The sequence below is a fragment of the Gopherus evgoodei genome, chromosome 1 (genome assembly GCF_007399415.2).
Source record: "Gopherus evgoodei ecotype Sinaloan lineage chromosome 1, rGopEvg1_v1.p, whole genome shotgun sequence".
In the NCBI taxonomy this organism is placed as follows: Eukaryota; Metazoa; Chordata; order Testudines; family Testudinidae; genus Gopherus; species Gopherus evgoodei.
Window position 1 is genome coordinate 133,263,020 of NC_044322.1, and position 19,198 is coordinate 133,282,217.

General features: G+C 40.8%; 1 protein-coding gene and 1 pseudogene across 4 annotated transcripts in view; one reads left to right on the forward strand and one right to left on the reverse strand.

Moving 5' to 3' along the window:
- Window positions 1–19,198, forward strand: part of CLCN4 (chloride voltage-gated channel 4) — a 65,413-nt gene that overhangs the window by 37,915 nt on the left and 8,300 nt on the right. For all 4 annotated transcript variants that reach the window (XM_030572623.1, XM_030572614.1, XM_030572632.1 and 1 more), the window contains 7 exons: window positions 297–484; window positions 6,510–6,632; window positions 9,079–9,285; window positions 9,372–9,452; window positions 10,046–10,591; window positions 13,246–13,432; window positions 16,085–16,483. In XM_030572623.1, coding sequence (XP_030428483.1) covers window positions 297–484; window positions 6,510–6,632; window positions 9,079–9,285; window positions 9,372–9,452; window positions 10,046–10,591; window positions 13,246–13,432; window positions 16,085–16,483 — 1,731 coding nt within the window. The remainder of the gene's footprint in view (window positions 1–296; window positions 485–6,509; window positions 6,633–9,078; window positions 9,286–9,371; window positions 9,453–10,045; window positions 10,592–13,245; window positions 13,433–16,084; window positions 16,484–19,198) is intronic.
- LOC115644655 lies at window positions 14,182–14,361 on the reverse strand (annotated as a pseudogene).

Consider the following 19,198-nt stretch of genomic DNA (forward strand, 5'->3'; position numbering starts at 1 on the left):
GGACTGGGGCCTGTGTCTGTATTTGGAATGTGATGTCCTATTTTATCAGGGGCAGAGCCAAGATAAGAATTATGGTGTTATAAAGAAGCATTGCACAGTAAAATGTAGGAGAAGAGAGGATATTTTTGGAGAAGCTCAGTACCTTCCTACTAATTCTCAGCTGTTCAGTCTAATTATTTGGCACATGTTTATGCTCATATTGTAACTGGTCCTTCACATTATGTGTTTTGTTTCAATATAATTAGATTAATGTGTTCCACTTAACTTTATTTTTTATTTCCTGATCTTTTTTTCAGGCACGTTAGCTGGAGTTATAGATTTAGCTGTAGACTGGATGACAGATCTGAAAGAGGGTGTCTGCTTGTCTGCATTCTGGTACAGCCATGAGCAGTGCTGCTGGACATCTAATGAAACCACATTTGATGACAGGGACAAATGTCCCAAATGGCAGAAATGGTCCGAGCTTCTGGTAAACCAGTCTGAGGTATGCAAGACCTGGTTAGGCTGGAGATTGGGAAATACTAACCCTTCCCAGAATATTATTTTCCCCAGCACCAAACTATGATATTCTCTTCAAATAATCTGCCTCCCACAAACATTTTCTGCTTAGCCTGTTATAAGCCCCAGGTCTCATCGGTATGTGTGCTGCAGAGATGAAGTCTGTGAGAATGGGAAATCTCTTATTTGAATCCTTACTAGAATAAAAGAATTACCTCATAACTAGATCTGGTTGAAAATTTTCAGACAAGTCATTTATTTGCTAAAAATGCAGTTGTGGCCAACCTGAAACTATTCACGAATTTGACCTGATAAGTTTTGGCTCGAAAAATATTCTCCAATCTCTCTCTCTGTGGAGAACAGAGTTATGTGAGTATCCTCCACCAGCAATTTAAAAAAAAAAAATACCTGATGCTTGCTACAATCTCATCCATTCAGGAAAAAAAAATGTTTTGGATGTACTCTTATGGGCTCATGGATTAAGTCATCTTTGATTTAAGGGATTTAGCAGAATAAACAGAAGGTTTGACTCCACCAGGGAGAACACCACAACCTTCACTTTAATTTGGCAGTGGAGTTTTAACCTGGAACTCCATATAGTCTCTAAGAACCCTGTCATCACTGTACAACAACAACTTGGTCATTCTTAACAGTAACTCCAAAACTGCTGTTTTAGTTTTAGCTGGACTGCACTGTCTGTGGACATGCCTGGCCTAATTTTCCAGAGATGATGTCTCACTGACTTCATTGTAACTTGTGTGTACGTGCTGCGCTGTTAGAAACCAAGCAGGAATCACTCCTGTACAGTGGGTGATACACAATGCCATGCACTTTGCATGGCATTTCAACCATCTCAGTATTTATAGACTGGTAGTTGTTTCTTAGTAACATTAAATAAACATTGTCCCAGGCTAAATTGTTGAACTGAAATGAAGTTGTAGTTTATTAGAAATTCTCTGGATGGAGAAGAGGTGGGAAGGAAGAACTGGGAGGTGGGGTAGGTGGACATATAATTGATATAGGCCCTGTCTTAAGGAAAGCCACAGAAGGCCACTTGATTTCTTGGAGGACATAAATAGAAAACATCCTCACAGTATTCGTTTTATCCATATGCACTGGAAACTCAACAATCAGGTCTACTGTATGTTATGCATTGCATTAAGCATAACAGCTGGATGGGTGTTTTAGTTCACATGTAGTTAATATTTTCATCATACTCAAGCTAGGTTTCTGATCCTCAAGGTGGTATTACAGTGAAAATAACTATTAGTTTGACAAAAACAATGAGGAGTCCTGTGGCACCTTAAAGACTAACAGATGCATCTGAATAAGTGAGCTTATATCCATTTAAATCTATTAGTCTTTAAGGTGCCACCAGACTCCTCGTTGTTTTTGTGGATACAGACTAACGCGGCTATCCCTCTGATTCTTGACACCATATTAGTTTGACCTGATTCTGGCAACTCCCCCAGACCAACGGAGCTTCTAAGATCTTCAGTCTTCCCCTGTCCCTGGCTGCTATAGTCAGTAGATCTAACCGTATTAATGTTGTTGTTGCTATATTATGGTAGCATCTAGAGGCCCCAATCAGGGACCCAGGGGCCCACAAGAAATGTACACACATACAACAGAAAGTCAGCCCTACCTCTGTACAAACTCTGCAGGCTTCTCAAAGCCTTGTAGAACTTCTAAGAACACTCAAGATCGATTTAATTACAGTCAGTACAGAGAGAGATTTTTGTTCCCATTCATAAGTAACTACACCTTGCAGAGGACATCCAAATAACAGACACAAGCACAGTGAAAAGAACTGGTTGTCTTGAGTGTACAGAAGGAACAATTCACAGAACATTTTACATAAAAAGTTCTTGGAGGGTTTTTTCCAGAGGTAATCTGTTCAGACTCTTTTATTTTATGCACAGCTGTGGCTCTGCTTATCATATCTAACTGAATTTGACATTTTGGAGCCCTAGACGTAGATAGATATTTTTTTGCAAAACCATTTCTTCCTGTGGTTTTGGGCATTATGGCTGCTTTCAGCGCCTTAAATATATTGCACTATGAATTCTGACACATCCTATAGGATCTGTCAATATTATTTTAATTATAGTCTTTCTATGAAACCTCCCCCCAAAAAGCAGATTTAATTTAGAGAAAACATGAAAATAAATCAGACTATGCACCAGACCATATTTTCTTCCCGACTCCTTATTATACAGGTTACCTGTGTGGGCCATCTGTTCAACCCAGTGCTCTTTCCTTCTCTTATTCTAGTGGCTTTCAACCTTTCCAGACTATTGCACCCCTTCCAGGAGTCTGATTTGTCTTGCGTACCCCCAAGTTTCATGTCGCTTAAAAGCTACTTGCTTACAAAATCAAACCTAAAAATACAATAAAAAAATACAAAAATTAAATATTTTACATACATTTCAGAGTACAGTAAATAGAGCAGTATAAACAAGTCATTGTATGAAATTTTAGTTTGTACTGACTGCTAGTGCTTTTTCTGTAGCCTGTTGTAAAACTAGGCAAATATCTAGATGAGTTGATGTACCCCCAGAAGACCTGGGTTGAGAACCACTATCCTATTCCACTGCCAGTGCCACTTCTTTAAACAGCCAACAGAGGAGGCTGTAAAAGTAGATTACATGTCATCCTCCTTGTGGAGACTAAACTTGCTTCTGGTAATACACTGGAGCCATCTGTTCTGGCCTAGAGTAGTGACTCCAACAGTCAACTCGTAGATTTAAATTTAAGCAGGTGAGTAAGTGCCTTCCCGAATCAGGGTCTTGGTGATGGCAGCTAAAAGTGTGGGTGGGTTACTACTGCTTCCCTTCCAAAAGATCTTATTAATCTATAAAAACTGCTGTTTAAAGTTCCACAAGTTTATGACTAAGTGTTTAAAAAAAAAAAAACCCTCAATCTTGCCACATGTCTAATTCATGGGGGATAGGTCCATCAATGGCTATTAGCCAGGATGGGCAGGGATGGTGTCTCTAGCCTCTGTTTACCAGAAGCTGGGAATAGGCGACAGGAGATGGATCACTTAATGATTACCTGTTCTGTTCATTCCCTCTGGGACACCTGGCATTGGCCGCTATCAGAAGACAGGATCCTGGGCTAGATGGACCTTTGACCTGACTCAGTATGGCTGTTCTTACGTTCATATGTCAAATATTTGGAGAATGTGAGTTTGAATGTTATTCCTAGTGACGTAGTCATGCAAAATAAGTGGGATCCTAGTAGGGTGACCCAGTATAATGCAGTATGTGTATGTGTGTCTGTTGCAAATATATAAAACAGATCTGCAGTCTTTACATCTGAGATTTGAAAAAGGAGTCTGTCAAAAGAAACAAGTACGATACAGCTTAATTGAATTAAGAAGCAAAATAACTGCTTTAGCCGAATGTTTTACAGCCAAATTCTCACCAGATGAGCTGGAGCTGCTGCAGATTCACACTAGTGTATCTGAGATGAGAATCTGGCCCTGGGACTGCAAACTCAAACTGTTCTCTAAGGCAAGGGTTGTCAACCTTTTTCTTCCTGAGGCCCCCCAATGTCCTATTAAAAACTCCACAGCCCCTTTGTGCCACAATTGTGTTTCTGCTATAAAAGCAAGGACCAGTGTTTGGGGTTTCAAGCAGGGCAACTGTCCGGGGGCCTCATGAAGCTAAGTTGCTCAGGCTTCAGCTTCAGCTCCAGATGGAGGGGCTTGGGCCTCTGGGCTTCAACTCCGTACAGTGGGGCTTCAGCTTTCTGCCGTGGGCCTTAGCAACTCTAATGCCGGCCCTGCTTGGCAGACCCCTGAAACCTGCTTGCGGCCCCTAGGGGGCCCTGGACTCCAGTTGAGAACCACTGCTCTAAGGGAACAGTGAATATTATCAAGTCTCTAATTGAAAGCACTAGGGAGAAGACATTCATGGGGAAATTAAATAAACATTCTTCAGTTGGAACAATAAAAATCCACTATGTCTATGGGTGGGTGTCCGTGATAAGTTCGGAATTTATTACTTAAGTCTCGGGTCATGGTGGTTGATAACACTGCTCTTCTGCTGCTATCGGCAAGGCCAATCATTGATATTGTATTTGGATAGAAATCTCTAGGATTATGCTAGAGTTAGTTATTGTTATGGCATGTTTGGCAAACAGGGACCAACATGGCCTTTTCTGCTTTGTCATTCATGAGATTAGAACGTAGGTTTTTCAGCATTGGGAACTGGAACAGAATAGGAGTAGTTAACACAGACTTCCTTGATTGTCTTACACGCAGCACTGTCTCATCTTAATCCTCTGCCATCTGAAAAAGCACTCACAGCACCTCAGATATAGGTTATGGACACTACTAGTCTTCACACAGAGGCTCCCCTTGTCTCTGTTCTGGGCCATCAGACAGCAGAGGGAGAACCTTTAAAGGTATGCATCATATTGTCATCTTTAGACTGATGAATCACAGCTCCATGCCTCCTATTGGATCAGTCCATTATGGGCTTTTTTTTGGCTATTGGACTGTCTAGATCAGGGGTTCTCAAACTGGGGATTAGGACCCCTCAGAGGGTCACAAGGTTATTACATGGGGGTCAGCCTGTACCCCAAACCCCACTTTGCCTCCAACATTTATAATGGTATTAAAAGTGTTTTTAATAATAGAATCTCAGGGTTGGAAGGGACCTCAGGAGGTCATCTAGTCCAACCCCCTGCTCAAAGCAGGACCAATCCCCAGACAGATTTTTGCTCCAGATCCCTATGTGGCCCCCTCAAGGATTGAATGCTCAACCCTGGGTTTAGCAGGCCAATGCTCAAACCACTGAGCTATCCCTCCCCCCTGTTGGAACAATAAGAGGGGTTGCACTTAGAGGCTTGCTATGTGAAAGGGGTCACCAGTACAAAACTTTGAGAACCCCTCGTCTAGATGGCTTTATGATTTGGATGAGACACATCCGGTTGAAACTCAACCCAGAAAAGGTCAAGGTCATGCTCGTGGGTTGGGGAAAGTGTCTTGAGGAAAACTTGGTCAGTTTTTGTATGTCCGTTCCAGGGAGAATGGCATCACTAGAGATGGGTGTGGAACTTGGAGGTAACCACTGACTGCTCATTCCGCAGTTACAACACTGATTTAGAGTGGCTATTACCATTACCATTTCCATCCTGTCGGGAAAGCCCATCTGTTTATCTTGAGTACGGGCCTCAGCATGATTGCTTATGCTTTTGTCACATCCAGGGTAAATGACTGTAATACATTCATAATTGGGCGTCCTTTCAGATTGCTTTGGAGGCTACAACCACTACAGAATGAGTCATTTACCTTATACCTGCAGATAAGAGTGAGGAATTTAGTTATACCCATGTTCTGTGAAGTGCACTGGCTGCTAATACACCAAAGAATATAATTTAAGGTATAGAGTTAGTATGGAGAGCCTCTTCATAATCTAAACCCTCAGAACTGGATTGATCACTTCTCATTCTATGTCCTTGCCTGATCATTACAATTAGCTAGGGTGGTCTTGGCCCTTCTATTAAAATTAATGGAGAAGTTTTGCTAAATCCCTGGCTTTGAAAATCTCAGGCAGTGTCCTCAGAGAGGCCAACTGCTGTCTCTCATTGGCTGACTTTAAAGTACATTGCAAATCTCTCCTTTGGGTATTTTTTTCTGGCTGTAACTGAGTTTGCCCTGGTGCTAGATTTGTTTGATGTTATTTGGACTGTGTATATGTGCTTACCTTTTCTTTCAACTGTTTAAGTGTTTAGTTTGGTATTTTGTACAGTGCATGAGAACCTTACAAAAGACACCATATAGATTGATTTAAATAAATGAAGATGCTGCATCTATATATCTTTGTGGAGCACAAAAAAGTGCAAATGTTCACATTTACTGAGGCGAAAGCAGCTTTAAACATACTACTAGTGTTGCAGTAATTGAACAGAACCTGCTTCACCCCACTCCTAATCTTAATAGAAACATAAGATTATTTCATTGCATTTATCTAACAGTGTTTTTGCTGTTATTTTTCCAGGGTGCAAGTGCTTACATTCTAAACTATTTTCTGTACATTATGTGGGCTCTATCTTTTGCTTTCCTGGCAGTCTCCCTGGTCAGGGTGTTTGCTCCTTATGCCTGTGGTTCTGGGATTCCAGAGGTGAGTTTCTTCCAGACGGATGCAAATTTAAAAACTGAAAAATCATTTCATGTTCCAGACCTGTGCTATCAGATAGCTATGTCTTTGGTATATGAACAAGCAGAAGCAAGACATTTTAATATTTTTTTCCACTGGGCCTGTCTCTATATTATGCCTTTTGCCTAAGCTGTGTTCATGTTACCCGTCTAAATTCTTCATCTTAGACTCCACTCAAAGGCATACACAATGGCTGCTATTTTGGCCAACAATCCAAGGACTGAACTGGACACTCCCAGAGCTGAAAGTATGAACTGCTACAACTTGAGCTAAAGATCCAAGACTCCCTAGCTGGGCTGTAACAATTCATATCTTCTGTGGAGTGGACACAGAGGCAGGCCATAGTGCATACTCATCAGAGGGTTACCCATAAATATTTGCCTGGAAGTCCAGCAGATACAATTGCATGTTCCAATTATAAGGGAGAAGATAAAAGTTAAGGCCAAGATTTAAGCGGGGGGATTTAAGCAGGGGCGGGGAAGGAAAGGGAGGAAGATTCAAGACCAAGCTTTCCAACGTAACTAGTGATTTTGAGCTCCTCAATTTTTGGGAGTCCACCATTTGGAATTCCTTTAAAGAATCTGATTTTATGAAAATCCGGTGTGTCAAGCTGGGTGCCCAGCATTCAGGCAACCAAAATCACCAGTCACTTGAAAAAATGGCACTAAATCCATATTTGGGTTCTTAAATGAGTGACCTTGAAATCAAGGAGAGCTACAGGTTACTCAATACTTTAATAAAACATGTCAGATGCTTATTAAAAAAAAAGTGCTAAATAACAGCTGGGTATTATTGTTTAAGAGCCTCCATATGGATTTTGGAGTCTAAATTTAAGCGTCAGTCTTTGAAAGTCTTATCCTTCTTCTTTAGATTTAATTCAATGTACAGATCTGTTTGCTCCTTTCCTCACCTCTAGGAGAGCAATCCAAGAAAACTAAAACTGATTGAGCAAAAATCTGGAACTGGTTGGAAAAAATAATTGCAAAGCTCTCCTGAAATATTGGCATTGTTTCCATTGCTCAGATGTCAATATGAAGCTATTTTAATTTTTTTCAATTTTTGTTGTAACTTTAAAAAAAAATTAATAAAAATATTATCAAACATTTTCACTTACAGAAAACCTGGATTTTAATAAATGAAAACGTCTACTGGTTTTTGATAACATTTTGGATTAAAATTCTGATAATGAAGTCAGAAAAGTCTGAGGTGTAAAGCCGCCACTTTTTGATGAAAAATGTTTCCTTTGCAAAATTTTGCAAAGTTTAAAAATCAACAAACACCAAAGCCAAAAACCTTATTTCGATATTGATTTGAGTGTACTTTTAGAAAAATTGCTTAGAGATTGATTTATGGCTATATATCTTTGGGGAAGAATACAAAGGAAAAAAGGAAGGTGGGGGGAGTATCAATCCATGTAAACTGGAACTTGGAATGGTGTGTACTTAAATTGACACAGCTTAGTTGGTTCTCGCTTTTAAAATCATGATGGCCTTAACTCATGCTATAATCTTGTAAAGGATTTTTTATTATTATTTTATGTGTATATTGCTTTAATGCCTATAAGATAACCCAGTCACACGCTCAAGCAATGTAGGCACTGTACAAACATATAGTAAATCATAGTTCCTTCCCTCTCACAGGGCTACAAGGCACACTAAAACTGCTATTGCTTGAACACGCTCAGTCAATTCCTTTTACACTGCAGTCAGTGAAGGAACTCCCATCAGAAACTGTGCTGCTTCAGATGCCAGCCCCATGACCTAGTCCCACTGGCCTGGATTGCTGGAACAGGATGTAGAAAAATAAAAATCACTGCTAAGAATGGTGGCAAGCAATGTGTATATGTTTGAGTTACCTTCAATTTAGACATGTTTTAGAGGTAAATTCCAAATCAGATTTTTGCCTGTTTGTCTGTTTAAATATGGCAAGATTTGATCCATATTTTTTAAAAAAAAATTAAGAGAAACTTGTTAAAACCAAGATCTCTACCAGATTCAGTTTCATGGCTCTGTAATTTTTTTTGTGATGGGATTTTTAGAAATAACAAAACATTTTCTGTTTATGGAATCTGCCCCCTATTATTATAATTATGTTTTTTTGGTGATACTAATTTGCATCTGACTTATGCCCTGATCCTGCAAGCCAATCCACATGGGCAGTGTCCTGTTGACTTCATAGAGGCAGGGGTCCGACCACAGTAACTAGCTTGTAAAATTGTTGTCATGTTTACCCACTACTCATGTTAACCACTAGTACGATATCACTGTAGAAAAGTTGTCTTAATCTTTTGCTCTGTGCATCATTGGCTTCTTTCAAGCAATGATTTGCCTACTATAGCTCTTAAGTTGTGTTTTGCAAAATTGAAGTTGCAGAAGTTTTAGTTCTTCAACCTATTCTTCCTGCCTTCCAGATAAAAACCATCCTGAGTGGTTTCATTATTAGGGGCTACCTGGGGAAGTGGACGCTCTTAATCAAAACAGTCACCTTGGTTCTGGTGGTGTCTTCAGGCCTCAGCCTCGGCAAAGAAGGTCCTTTAGTGCATGTGGCTTGTTGCTGTGGTAACTTCTTCAGCAGCCTCTTCTCAAAGTACAGCAAGAATGAAGGAAAGAGGAGAGAGGTGAGCTTGAACTCAGATTCTTTCCCCTTAAATATAGTCAGCAACTCAAAGGGCTCATGCCGTGTATGCAAATCTTTGTGTTGCAGGTGCTTTCAGCTGCAGCTGCTGCAGGAGTCTCTGTTGCTTTTGGTGCTCCAATTGGTGGTGTACTTTTTAGCCTGGAAGAGGTAAGATATATATGGTGTATGTTTGCAGAATTCATTTGCATCAGTAAAAATACTTTCCCTTGATTCCTTCCTTAAGAATCCTTTTTATTTTCCCAATACTGTTATACCATATATAAGCATATATAATCTGTAATTGTTGCCAATAAGAAGTAACCGTGTAGATTAGCACAATGTTGGCGGAAGAGGAGCAATAGTCTCCTGGAGATAACCAAAGGCATGGTTGTGCTGAGTGTGTTCAGCATTTGACTCCATACGAAAAGGTGTATGCCTTGAGCATTCTAACAAAAGATTACAGAAACTTGCTACCACATGTCTAGAGATCATAACTCCAGCGTGTCAGTTTAAAACATCGCTGTTCAACAGCTTTCTTTATGATTCATCTTACGTTCATTTTCCATTGTTCGCAATTTCCTCCTCAAGTCTGAAAATGCCTTTCCTTACAGATATGTGACCCCGTGCTGGTCGCAGCACACCCATATATGTAAAGTCATACTAATCGCAGTAGGGCCTGTGGTGCAACAGAAAAGAGAGTAACTAAATCCAACACATTACCTCCCACTCGGTTAAGCATTCACTGTCTCTGTTTGTTTTAGGTTAGTTATTATTTCCCCCTGAAAACACTCTGGAGGTCATTTTTTGCTGCTCTTGTGGCTGCCTTTACTCTGAGGTCCATCAATCCGTTTGGAAACAGCCGACTGGTTCTTTTTTATGTGGAGTACCACACCCCCTGGTATATGGCTGAACTTTTCCCATTCATTCTGCTTGGGGTCTTTGGAGGTCTGTGGGGGACGCTCTTTATCCGTTGCAACATTGCATGGTGCAGGAGGCGTAAAACAACCAAGCTTGGGAAGTATCCTGTCCTAGAGGTCATTACGGTAACTGCTATCACTGCCATCATCGCCTATCCTAATCCATACACCCGGAGGAGCACCAGTGAGCTGATCTCTGAGCTTTTCAATGACTGTGGCGCTCTGGAGTCCTCACAACTCTGTGACTACATTAATGACCCAAACATGACCAGGCCTGTAGATGACATCCCTGACAGACCTGCTGGCTTCGGAGTCTACACTGCAATGTGGCAGCTGGCCCTGGCTCTGATTTTTAAAATTATCATCACAATATTTACTTTTGGCATGAAGGTAAGTTAAGGGTGTGTAAAGTTCACTGCTGCAATACATATTGCATGTTGAAGCTAGACTTTTGCATGACAAGACCTGTTTAATATTAGAGCTTAGACTGTCATGTTCAGGTTACATACATCTGACATAATACCAGGGATGTGTATGAGAACATACAAAATTCTGAAGCACAAAGCATTAGAAAATTAAGGCTTAATTAGGATTCTGCTTTGATGGTAACAAATTCCTCTAAAGATTCAGAAATTAGCAACAGTTCCACAGATAGTCATGGTGTCGGGTGAATTGTAAGATGCTATGACATAACCATCTCATGTCTTTCATTCAGCGTTTGTATTTCGTTGTAATATACAGAATAACTCAATTTAGCTGTAGCATTCTATCTATTTTTGTATGACTCGCTTGCCCTTCTCATCAAATTGCATTGGCTACAAAAAAGACAGTACTGAAATGAGCACCCTTGTTGTATCTTCTAGGTTTCTTTGATTTTTTTTCATTTTAAAAAAAAGATACTGTAGTTGAGCATTTAAATTCACTTTTGCTAGTAAGTCAATTCAGCATGATTTCCACTTCAGCTGAAATCCAGCTCCCTTGGAAATATGGAGTATTTTATGTTGTTGAATTCTTGTCTTAATATAGTGCAGTGTAGCCAAGTTGCACTGATTGTGGGAGCTAAAAGTTTGAATTTACTGACTCTTTTTTACATTTAAAAGCTCACGAGATTATGCAAATGTGCAAAATTTTAAATAAAAGCTCAGCTGTAATATTCCATCAGTGTGGATTTTATTGGTTTGTTTTATTTTTTTCCTTCATTGTGTTTGTCAAGTTTTGCTTTCTAGAAAGAAAGGGGAAATAGAGTTCTGTACATCAGACCAAATGGCTAAAAGAAAAAAGATGCTGTTTAAAGGTGAACCTAGAGCAATCAAGGGTTATTTTTGTTTAAACCTTCCCACTCCAAACAAACGGGGATTTGTGGTCCAGATTCCATTTTATCCAAGCCCAAACTACACAAAATGTGGGCAGAGGCAAGTTGTAGCTATATGGTTGGTGATGGGGCCCATTTCTAAACATACGTATCTCTGTACAAACTAATAGCTCGCATTCACATAATTACATTGATGGTTTTATTCCAAAAAGCAAAACTATTGAAATAAACCCAACAGTGTGATTATTTTGCTGACCTAACCAACTGCTATTTTCTCAATGTCTAATTTAGGACCTGTCCATAGCAGAATGAATCAAGTTCTGCTGAGCCACCCATATGCTAAGCAGTGCCATATGCTAAACTAAAACCATTAAAGTCTATCTTGCAGAATAAGCTTGAACAGAGGATCCATAGCCTAAAAGGCCTAGTATTTTTTCCATGTGATGCTCAAACTTGAGGTTCTCCTTATGGAACTACTCTTACTAGGTTTAACTCATTTAGTATGTTTTATAAGGTTTCACTCTGTAGTTGACTTTGAAAATAATAATAGGATAATCTAAGTGAAGAAACATGGGTTTTCTTACACTGGGGATATTGTTAATAATAAAAAGTCATTTAATGATTAAAATATTATTAACATTATCTCTCAATTTTAGTAGATTTCCTGAGTTGTAGGAACAAACAGAGTCCAAGTTAAGTGTTCTTAGACTCCTGTGGATTAAATATAACTTGATAGAACTGGAGGAGGATTTGAAATAAGATGGTGACATCTTTCACTGTTGAAGTCTCAAGTTCAGGTGTGGATGAGATTGATACTGGCACAAAGTTATCATTATGGCTGTTCAGTAACTAAAAGTTCTCAGTACAGTTCTTTAGTGGACAGATGCCCACACAGTAAAAACCACCAGCATCAATTGGTAGTGTCAGCAGAGAACCCAAGGAGAGAACAGACAAAGAGGCTTAACACTCTCTAGAGAAGGTTGTACCTGAACAGGAATGAGAATACTGGGGAAACTAGCACTGCTGCTACCAGTGCCAAACCTTTTCTTTGGGCAGAGAGAGGATTTCAGCCTCCAGGCGTTAGCACTTTTCTCCAGTTCTAACTTGATTTTCAGAATTAAAAAATTTTAAAAACCCTGCAGAATTTATAATTGGCTGCCAAACAATTTCTTCCCCACCAATAAATCTCTCTTACCTGAAATACATGCTTGATATTTAATGCTTTAATTTAAAATCCAATCTAAATTACACTGATAAAGTAAATAAAGGTGAACAGCAGTAATAAAGTTTTAAAGTATCCCGTATGCCAGAGGTTCATTTCTAGATGCTATTTACAGTTAAGCCTATATTTTTTGAACTTATGAGACCCCCAAAAACTACGCCTTCAGAGGAGGAGAAATTAAAACTATGCAATGTGCAAATTTTGAATTCAAAAAAGAAGATTGCTCAAAGCAATACTGAGAAATAAAGTTGGTGTGAATTCAGGAACTAGGGTTAGGTCAAATAGATAAGCATGTATTTAAATTATATATTAATTTTTAAGTACCTGTATAATTCCAGTCATTGCAGAGGACCATCTCAGACCAAGGAGAAGATCCACTAAGATTTCCAGAGAGTTGTGGGGTCTGGCACTGGCTCCAATAAGGGATGTCGGTATTCTATTACTATATGTATTACATGCATAGCTGAGACCTTTTGGTCAAAACTATCACTTACCTGTATTTCATTTAAGATCCCTTCAGGCCTCTTTATTCCCAGCATGGCTGTGGGAGCCATGGCTGGTAGAATGGTTGGAATTGGAGTAGAGCAGCTGGCTTACCATCATCATGACTGGATCATCTTCAGGAACTGGTGTAGACCAGGAGCGGATTGTGTCACCCCAGGACTTTATGCTATGGTGGGAGCTGCAGCATGTCTAGGTACAGTAAGTGGTGGTCTTTAATTTGTGTGTGTGCACGCATGCACGCACGCTACAAGATGTTTTCCAGATGTACTGTGGGTTTTTTAAATTGTTAAGAGAATTTCATGCTCATGGAAGCATGCAAGTTTGCCACTCTGACAATCCTGGAAACAAATTATACAATTAGGCACAGCACAGGCAGTAGCACTGAACTCTTCTTTACATTGCCCCATCAGTGTACTTTAAACATGGTCTAGAGGAGAGGGGGTAGTTAGTTGTCTCTGCCCAGTTACACTTAATCCTCTCTATTGAATCTGCCAAAAAGGATGTCAATTGCAAACAATATGAGGGTGAGTGGGGAGAGAGTTCTAAAAAGAACAAGAGTTTTCTTTTTTATAAAGAGCTGGAAAACTCTCCCAAGAGGCTTGCTCATTTGTGATGGCTGTGATTTCCACTGTAATTACCCACTAATTTAAAATATTCCACTATTGAACCAAGGAAAGCCGTCTTTGGTCACTACAAATTTTGCCCAAATTGAAATAATTGATCTAGATGTGAAAGGTCTGTATCCCATTACCAATCATGCAGGCTATATTCAGGCTTTCATAGAAGATTAGGGTTGGAAGGGACTTCAGAAGGTCATCTAGTCCAAACCCCTGCTCAAAGCAGGACCAATCCCCAGACAGTTTTTTACCCCAGTTCCCTAAATGGCCCCCTCAAGGACTGAACTCACAACTCTGGGTTTAGCAGGCCAATGCTCAAACCACTGAGCTATCCCTCCCCCACTTTTTAAAAAAAAAAAAGGGGGGGAAAAGAAAACCCCCTGTTTCAAAAACCAATGGAGTAGACAGTCCTTAAATTAAGAACATATCAGATATTAAACCGATAAGAACAGATACAACTTACATAATGCTTTCGCCCCTCTTAACCAGAAGGCCAAGAAGCAATACTAAGACTCTACTAAAACTCCCTGATTATAGGTTCAAATCCTGGTTCCTTCGAATTCAGTGTGAATTTTGCTATTAACTTCAATTGGACTGCCATTCAGTCCTAAATACTAATTGTTAAAGTAAGGCCAGTGATATAAACTAAATCTCATACATCAAATGCCAAGTTGTACATAGAAAGGAAATGTGAAAACATCAATTCCAAGCATGTTATTTCTTCTTTCATTTTTTACTTGACCTGTATCTTACATAATTTCCACTGCTGCTTGGTAATTGGACTATGCAAATAATGGACATATATCACAGGCCTTGTCTAAAACAAAACTTTCTTGTGTAGATGACTCTTGTACAAGCAAAAGAGTGCTTTTGCCAGTATAGCTCATACAAGCACTCCAAACAAAATAAGCTGTTCTGGCAAAAGGACTCCTGTGCCAGTATAACTGCGTCTAGCACTCAGGCTTTTGCTGGCCTGGATATGTCAGTTAGGGTATGATTTTTCACACCCCTGTGTTCATAGCTATGCCAGCAAATTTTAAGTGTAGACCAGGCCTTTGTGTAATTCAGTAGGCTTCCAATGAAAGCTGTGTCCAGAGAAGCACTGGTAGATAAGTAGGCTCATTTGCGACACTAGTCATGGTAGGAACCTAATGTCAGAAATAGTAAACCAGCATCACTTGTCCTTTTTTATTCTTTTCTTTAGCATTCCAAAACAGAATTTATCAGTGTAGATGTTTTGCTTTTATATTAAAGAAAAGTTCTTTACTGTGCACCCATTAGCAGGCAATCATATTCTGTTTTTACAGCCACAAACATCTGTGTAATAATTGTAACTGCATAGCATTACCCATGCCATTATATAAAAAACAACTTCTAATAACCTATTTTCCTCTCTCTCCAATCTAAAAAATGGCACTGTATTTGGAGATCTAAGAATATCAAATTATTACAATGATCCTTCTGACACATTACCTGGAGAAACATATACAATTGTTATATACTGTAATGTAAACTGCAGCAGTAAACAGATTAATTATAAAATGACACAAAGAAACTACAGTGAAGAATGTTGATGCTAAAACTGATTTATATACAGAGGGTCATCACAACCAAGCTACAAAAACACATTTCATGGAAGCTGCTTACATTATTACAAGCAATTTACAGAGGTTGATCGAGGAGCGTGCTATGTTTAATATAGTTCCCTTGATGCTTCTTTTTCTTTGAGTGTAATCCTTTATCAAATATGTTTTCAAATTAAACTTTCAATAGAATCAATTGTATATAAATGAAGAAGTCAATAATGAAATTAAACATGTCTGCACTTTAGCACTGGTTTTCCCAGAAATATGGGCCTAGTAGTTTAGATTTACCTCAATCCAGTTTTGGTATGCATGTATCAAGTACAGTTCAGACATGTGCTTTGCTGTTGTGCCAGATTATTGAATTAAGGTAATCTTCAAGCACGCAGGTACCAGAGTCCGTAATTATGTGCTTTTCACATGCTAATAAATTTGGATTGAGCATGTCACTGTAACCTTTTCTGTTCAAAATTACAGCAGATGAAATGGAAACCTGTACTTTCAGTGAATGACACACAGTGAAGGGGTTGAATAATTTCATGCCTTTATGAAGATAAGATACTAGAAAGCCAGAAGAGTTGACACATTTATAGATATTTGTTGGGGTTTTTTAGGGGGGAACCTTAATGATCTTTTTCTTGACAGGTGGAGTTACCAGAATGACTGTCTCCCTGGTGGTTATTATGTTTGAGTTAACCGGAGGCTTGGAGTATATTGTACCCCTAATGGCAGCAGCTGTGACCAGCAAGTGGGTAGCAGATGCCTTTGGGAAAGAAGGGATCTATGAGGCACACATCCACTTGAATGGTTACCCATTTCTGGATGCTAAGGATGAGTTCACACACCGAACACTAGCAACAGATGTCATGAGGCCTAGGCGTGGTGAGCCTCCACTCTCCGTTCTGACACAGGGTAGTATGACAGTGGAAGATGTGGAGACATTAATCAAAGAGACCGATTACAACGGCTTTCCAGTGGTGGTTTCCAAAGACTCGGAGCGTCTCATTGGTTTTGCACAGAGACGGGAACTGATTCTTGCAATAAGTGAGTAAAGAGTACAATATAGATTTTAATGGGAATGTAAAGGGCATTAGCGATACTGTGAAGGATGTACAAATAGATAAGTAAGAACAAAACTGAATGTTTACTCCAAAGGATGTGGAAGGCTGTTTCTACCCTTCTTTGTAAGAACCATGCCAAGCAACCTCCCCACTACAACATACCTTCTGCCAACCTGGGGTTTAATTCCGCACTCAGTTATGCTGAGGTAAACCTGAAGTAACTCTGTTGAAGCCGTTGGAGTTAAACCAGTTTCAAATTGGTGAAAGTCAAATCAGACCCTGGTCAGTACCATCTCTAGCCTCCAACCAAACCTCTTGTCACTCTCAGCAGTAAAAGTCCAAAGATATCTATGAACCCCAGACACTACATAAAAATGTGCAAAGTGCTGGTGCCCACACTGTGTTAGTTTCTGTTATCACATCATAGTTATTCTAATTTGCAAGCATTTAAATCTTGCAGATCTTGGTGACCTGAAAGATCAGTGGTATGATTTTCAGATGAGTGGAGAAGGGGAGGCTCCTGAGTTCTTTGGAAAATAAAATCTAAAAGTAGAAAATAACAATCATTTTGGTGACAGCCTTTCCTGCTTACAGGGACTTTTTCACGAAGAAAAAATTGCTCTGTAAACTGTGTACTCTTTACATTTTAAGCTGCTCTACTTAAAAGTATCCCTTTACAAAGGGAAGATTTGTAACACCTACTTTCTCAGAGCCTTGCCTTTCAATTTGTCCCTTTGTGGATCTACCCCTAAGTAAAATTCGACCTAAAAATTACTTGTTCCCATCAGGTGTCCATCTATAATTTGATTTCCCATCTCCTTTCCTCCAAAACTGATGATTGGTGTCATATTATATATGTTAAGCACAAGGGATGGAAAAACTTTGTGCCTGCTTTGGAATCCACTTCGTCACTGTAGGTTTAACAGAGTGCCATAGACTCAAAAGTTAATAGATTCATGTTTTGCATAGGGAGTGAGTGATAAGAGGCAGATGAGAGAAGAATTCTAGAGCCCAGTTTCTAGCTATAATACATATTGAAGCCTTCCCTTAAGCTACAAGTATGTTTGTTTTTAACTGCATGACTGAAAGGTGGGTGGTTTAAATGGCTTGTGAATAGGATTGCCAACTTCCTAATCACACAAAACCAAACAAGCCTGCCCTGCTCCTTCCCTGAGGCCCCACCCTTCCCCTGCCCATTCTCCAAGGCCCCGCCACTGCTCGCTACATCCCCCTCCCTCTGTTGCTCACTCTCCATCCACCAACTCACTTTCACCGGGCTTGGGGAGGGGGTGAGAACTATGGCTAGGGGTGTGGACTCTGGGGTGGGGTTGGGGATGAAAGGTTTGGGGTGTGGGAGAGGGCTCCAGGCTGGGGCAGGGGGCTAGCGTGCAGGGGTATGGGCTCTTGGCTGGGGGTGCAGGCTCTGTGTGGGGCCAGAAATGAGAGGTTGGGGTGCAGGAGACGACTCCAGGCTGGAGCCCAGGGGTTCGGAGTGTGGGAGGGGGTTCAGACTCTGGCTAGGAGAGCAGGCTCTAGGGTGGGGCTGGGAATGAAGGGTTTGGGGTGAAGAAAGGGGCTTCGGGCTAAGGAAGGGAGTTGGGGTATGGGTGGGGTGAAGGCTCTGGCTGGGGGTGTGAGCTCTGGGGTGACGCCAGATATGAGGGGCTTGGGTGCAGGAGAGGGCTCTAGGATGGGGCAGGGAGTTGGGGTATGAAGGGGAGTGAGGGCTCTGGGGTGGAGCTGGGGATGAGGGGTTTGGGCTGCAGGAGAGAGCTCAGGGCTGGGGCACAGTGTTGGGGTGGAGGACTCCTGGAGGGAGTTTGGGTGTGGGAGGGGACTCTGGGCTGGGGCAGCGGGTTGGGATGTGGGAGGTACGGGATCCCAGCAGCACTTAACATGGCTGCCAGGTCCCTGCAGTCTCTTGGCGCATGGGTGGCCAGGGAGGCTCTGTGCTGCCCTCGCGCCCGCACGCATCACCCCCACAGCTCCCATTGGTCACAGCTCCTGGCCAATGAGAGTAGTGGAGTTGACACTAGGGGTGGGGACAGCGCGCAGAGGGTCCCTGCCGCCCATGCACCTAGGTGTGGCAAAGATCTAGCGGCCACTTCTAGGAGCAGTGCAGAGCTAGGACAGGCAGAGAGCCTGCATTAGCCCTGGGCCCCCGCTGTGCCACTGACTGGACTTTTAGCAGCTCGGCCAGTGTTGCCAATCAGAGCTGCCAGGGTCTCTTTTCTACTGGGCATTCCAGTTGAAAACCAGATGCCTGGCAACCCTATTTGTGAATTCAGACTAGTTTTGCAATTATCAAAAATAGGGAAGTGCACACACCTCAAACTACAAGGCACCTGGCTCATCTAACTGTAAAAGACAACCAAGTAGTTCAAGGGAATTTGCTTTTATGAATAGCATCAACTCAAAAGCCCCCCTCCCCTCCCATATCCCTTCTCCTCCCTACTCCCTACAAAATTAAAAGGAAGGAATCCTCAAAGTAATAACTTCAATACAAGACAATTGTTAAGTCATTTACAGGATAATTAAGCCAACAATTGTGACAGTGTTCCTTTAAATCTTTGTTTTACCTCCGGGCTCTCACATCCTCTGGCAGATACAAAAGACACACATATGGCAGGGTCAGGAGGGCAAAATAAACCAGTGATTGAGAGTTAACAAAAGATATAAAGACCAAGAGTTCTTTTTA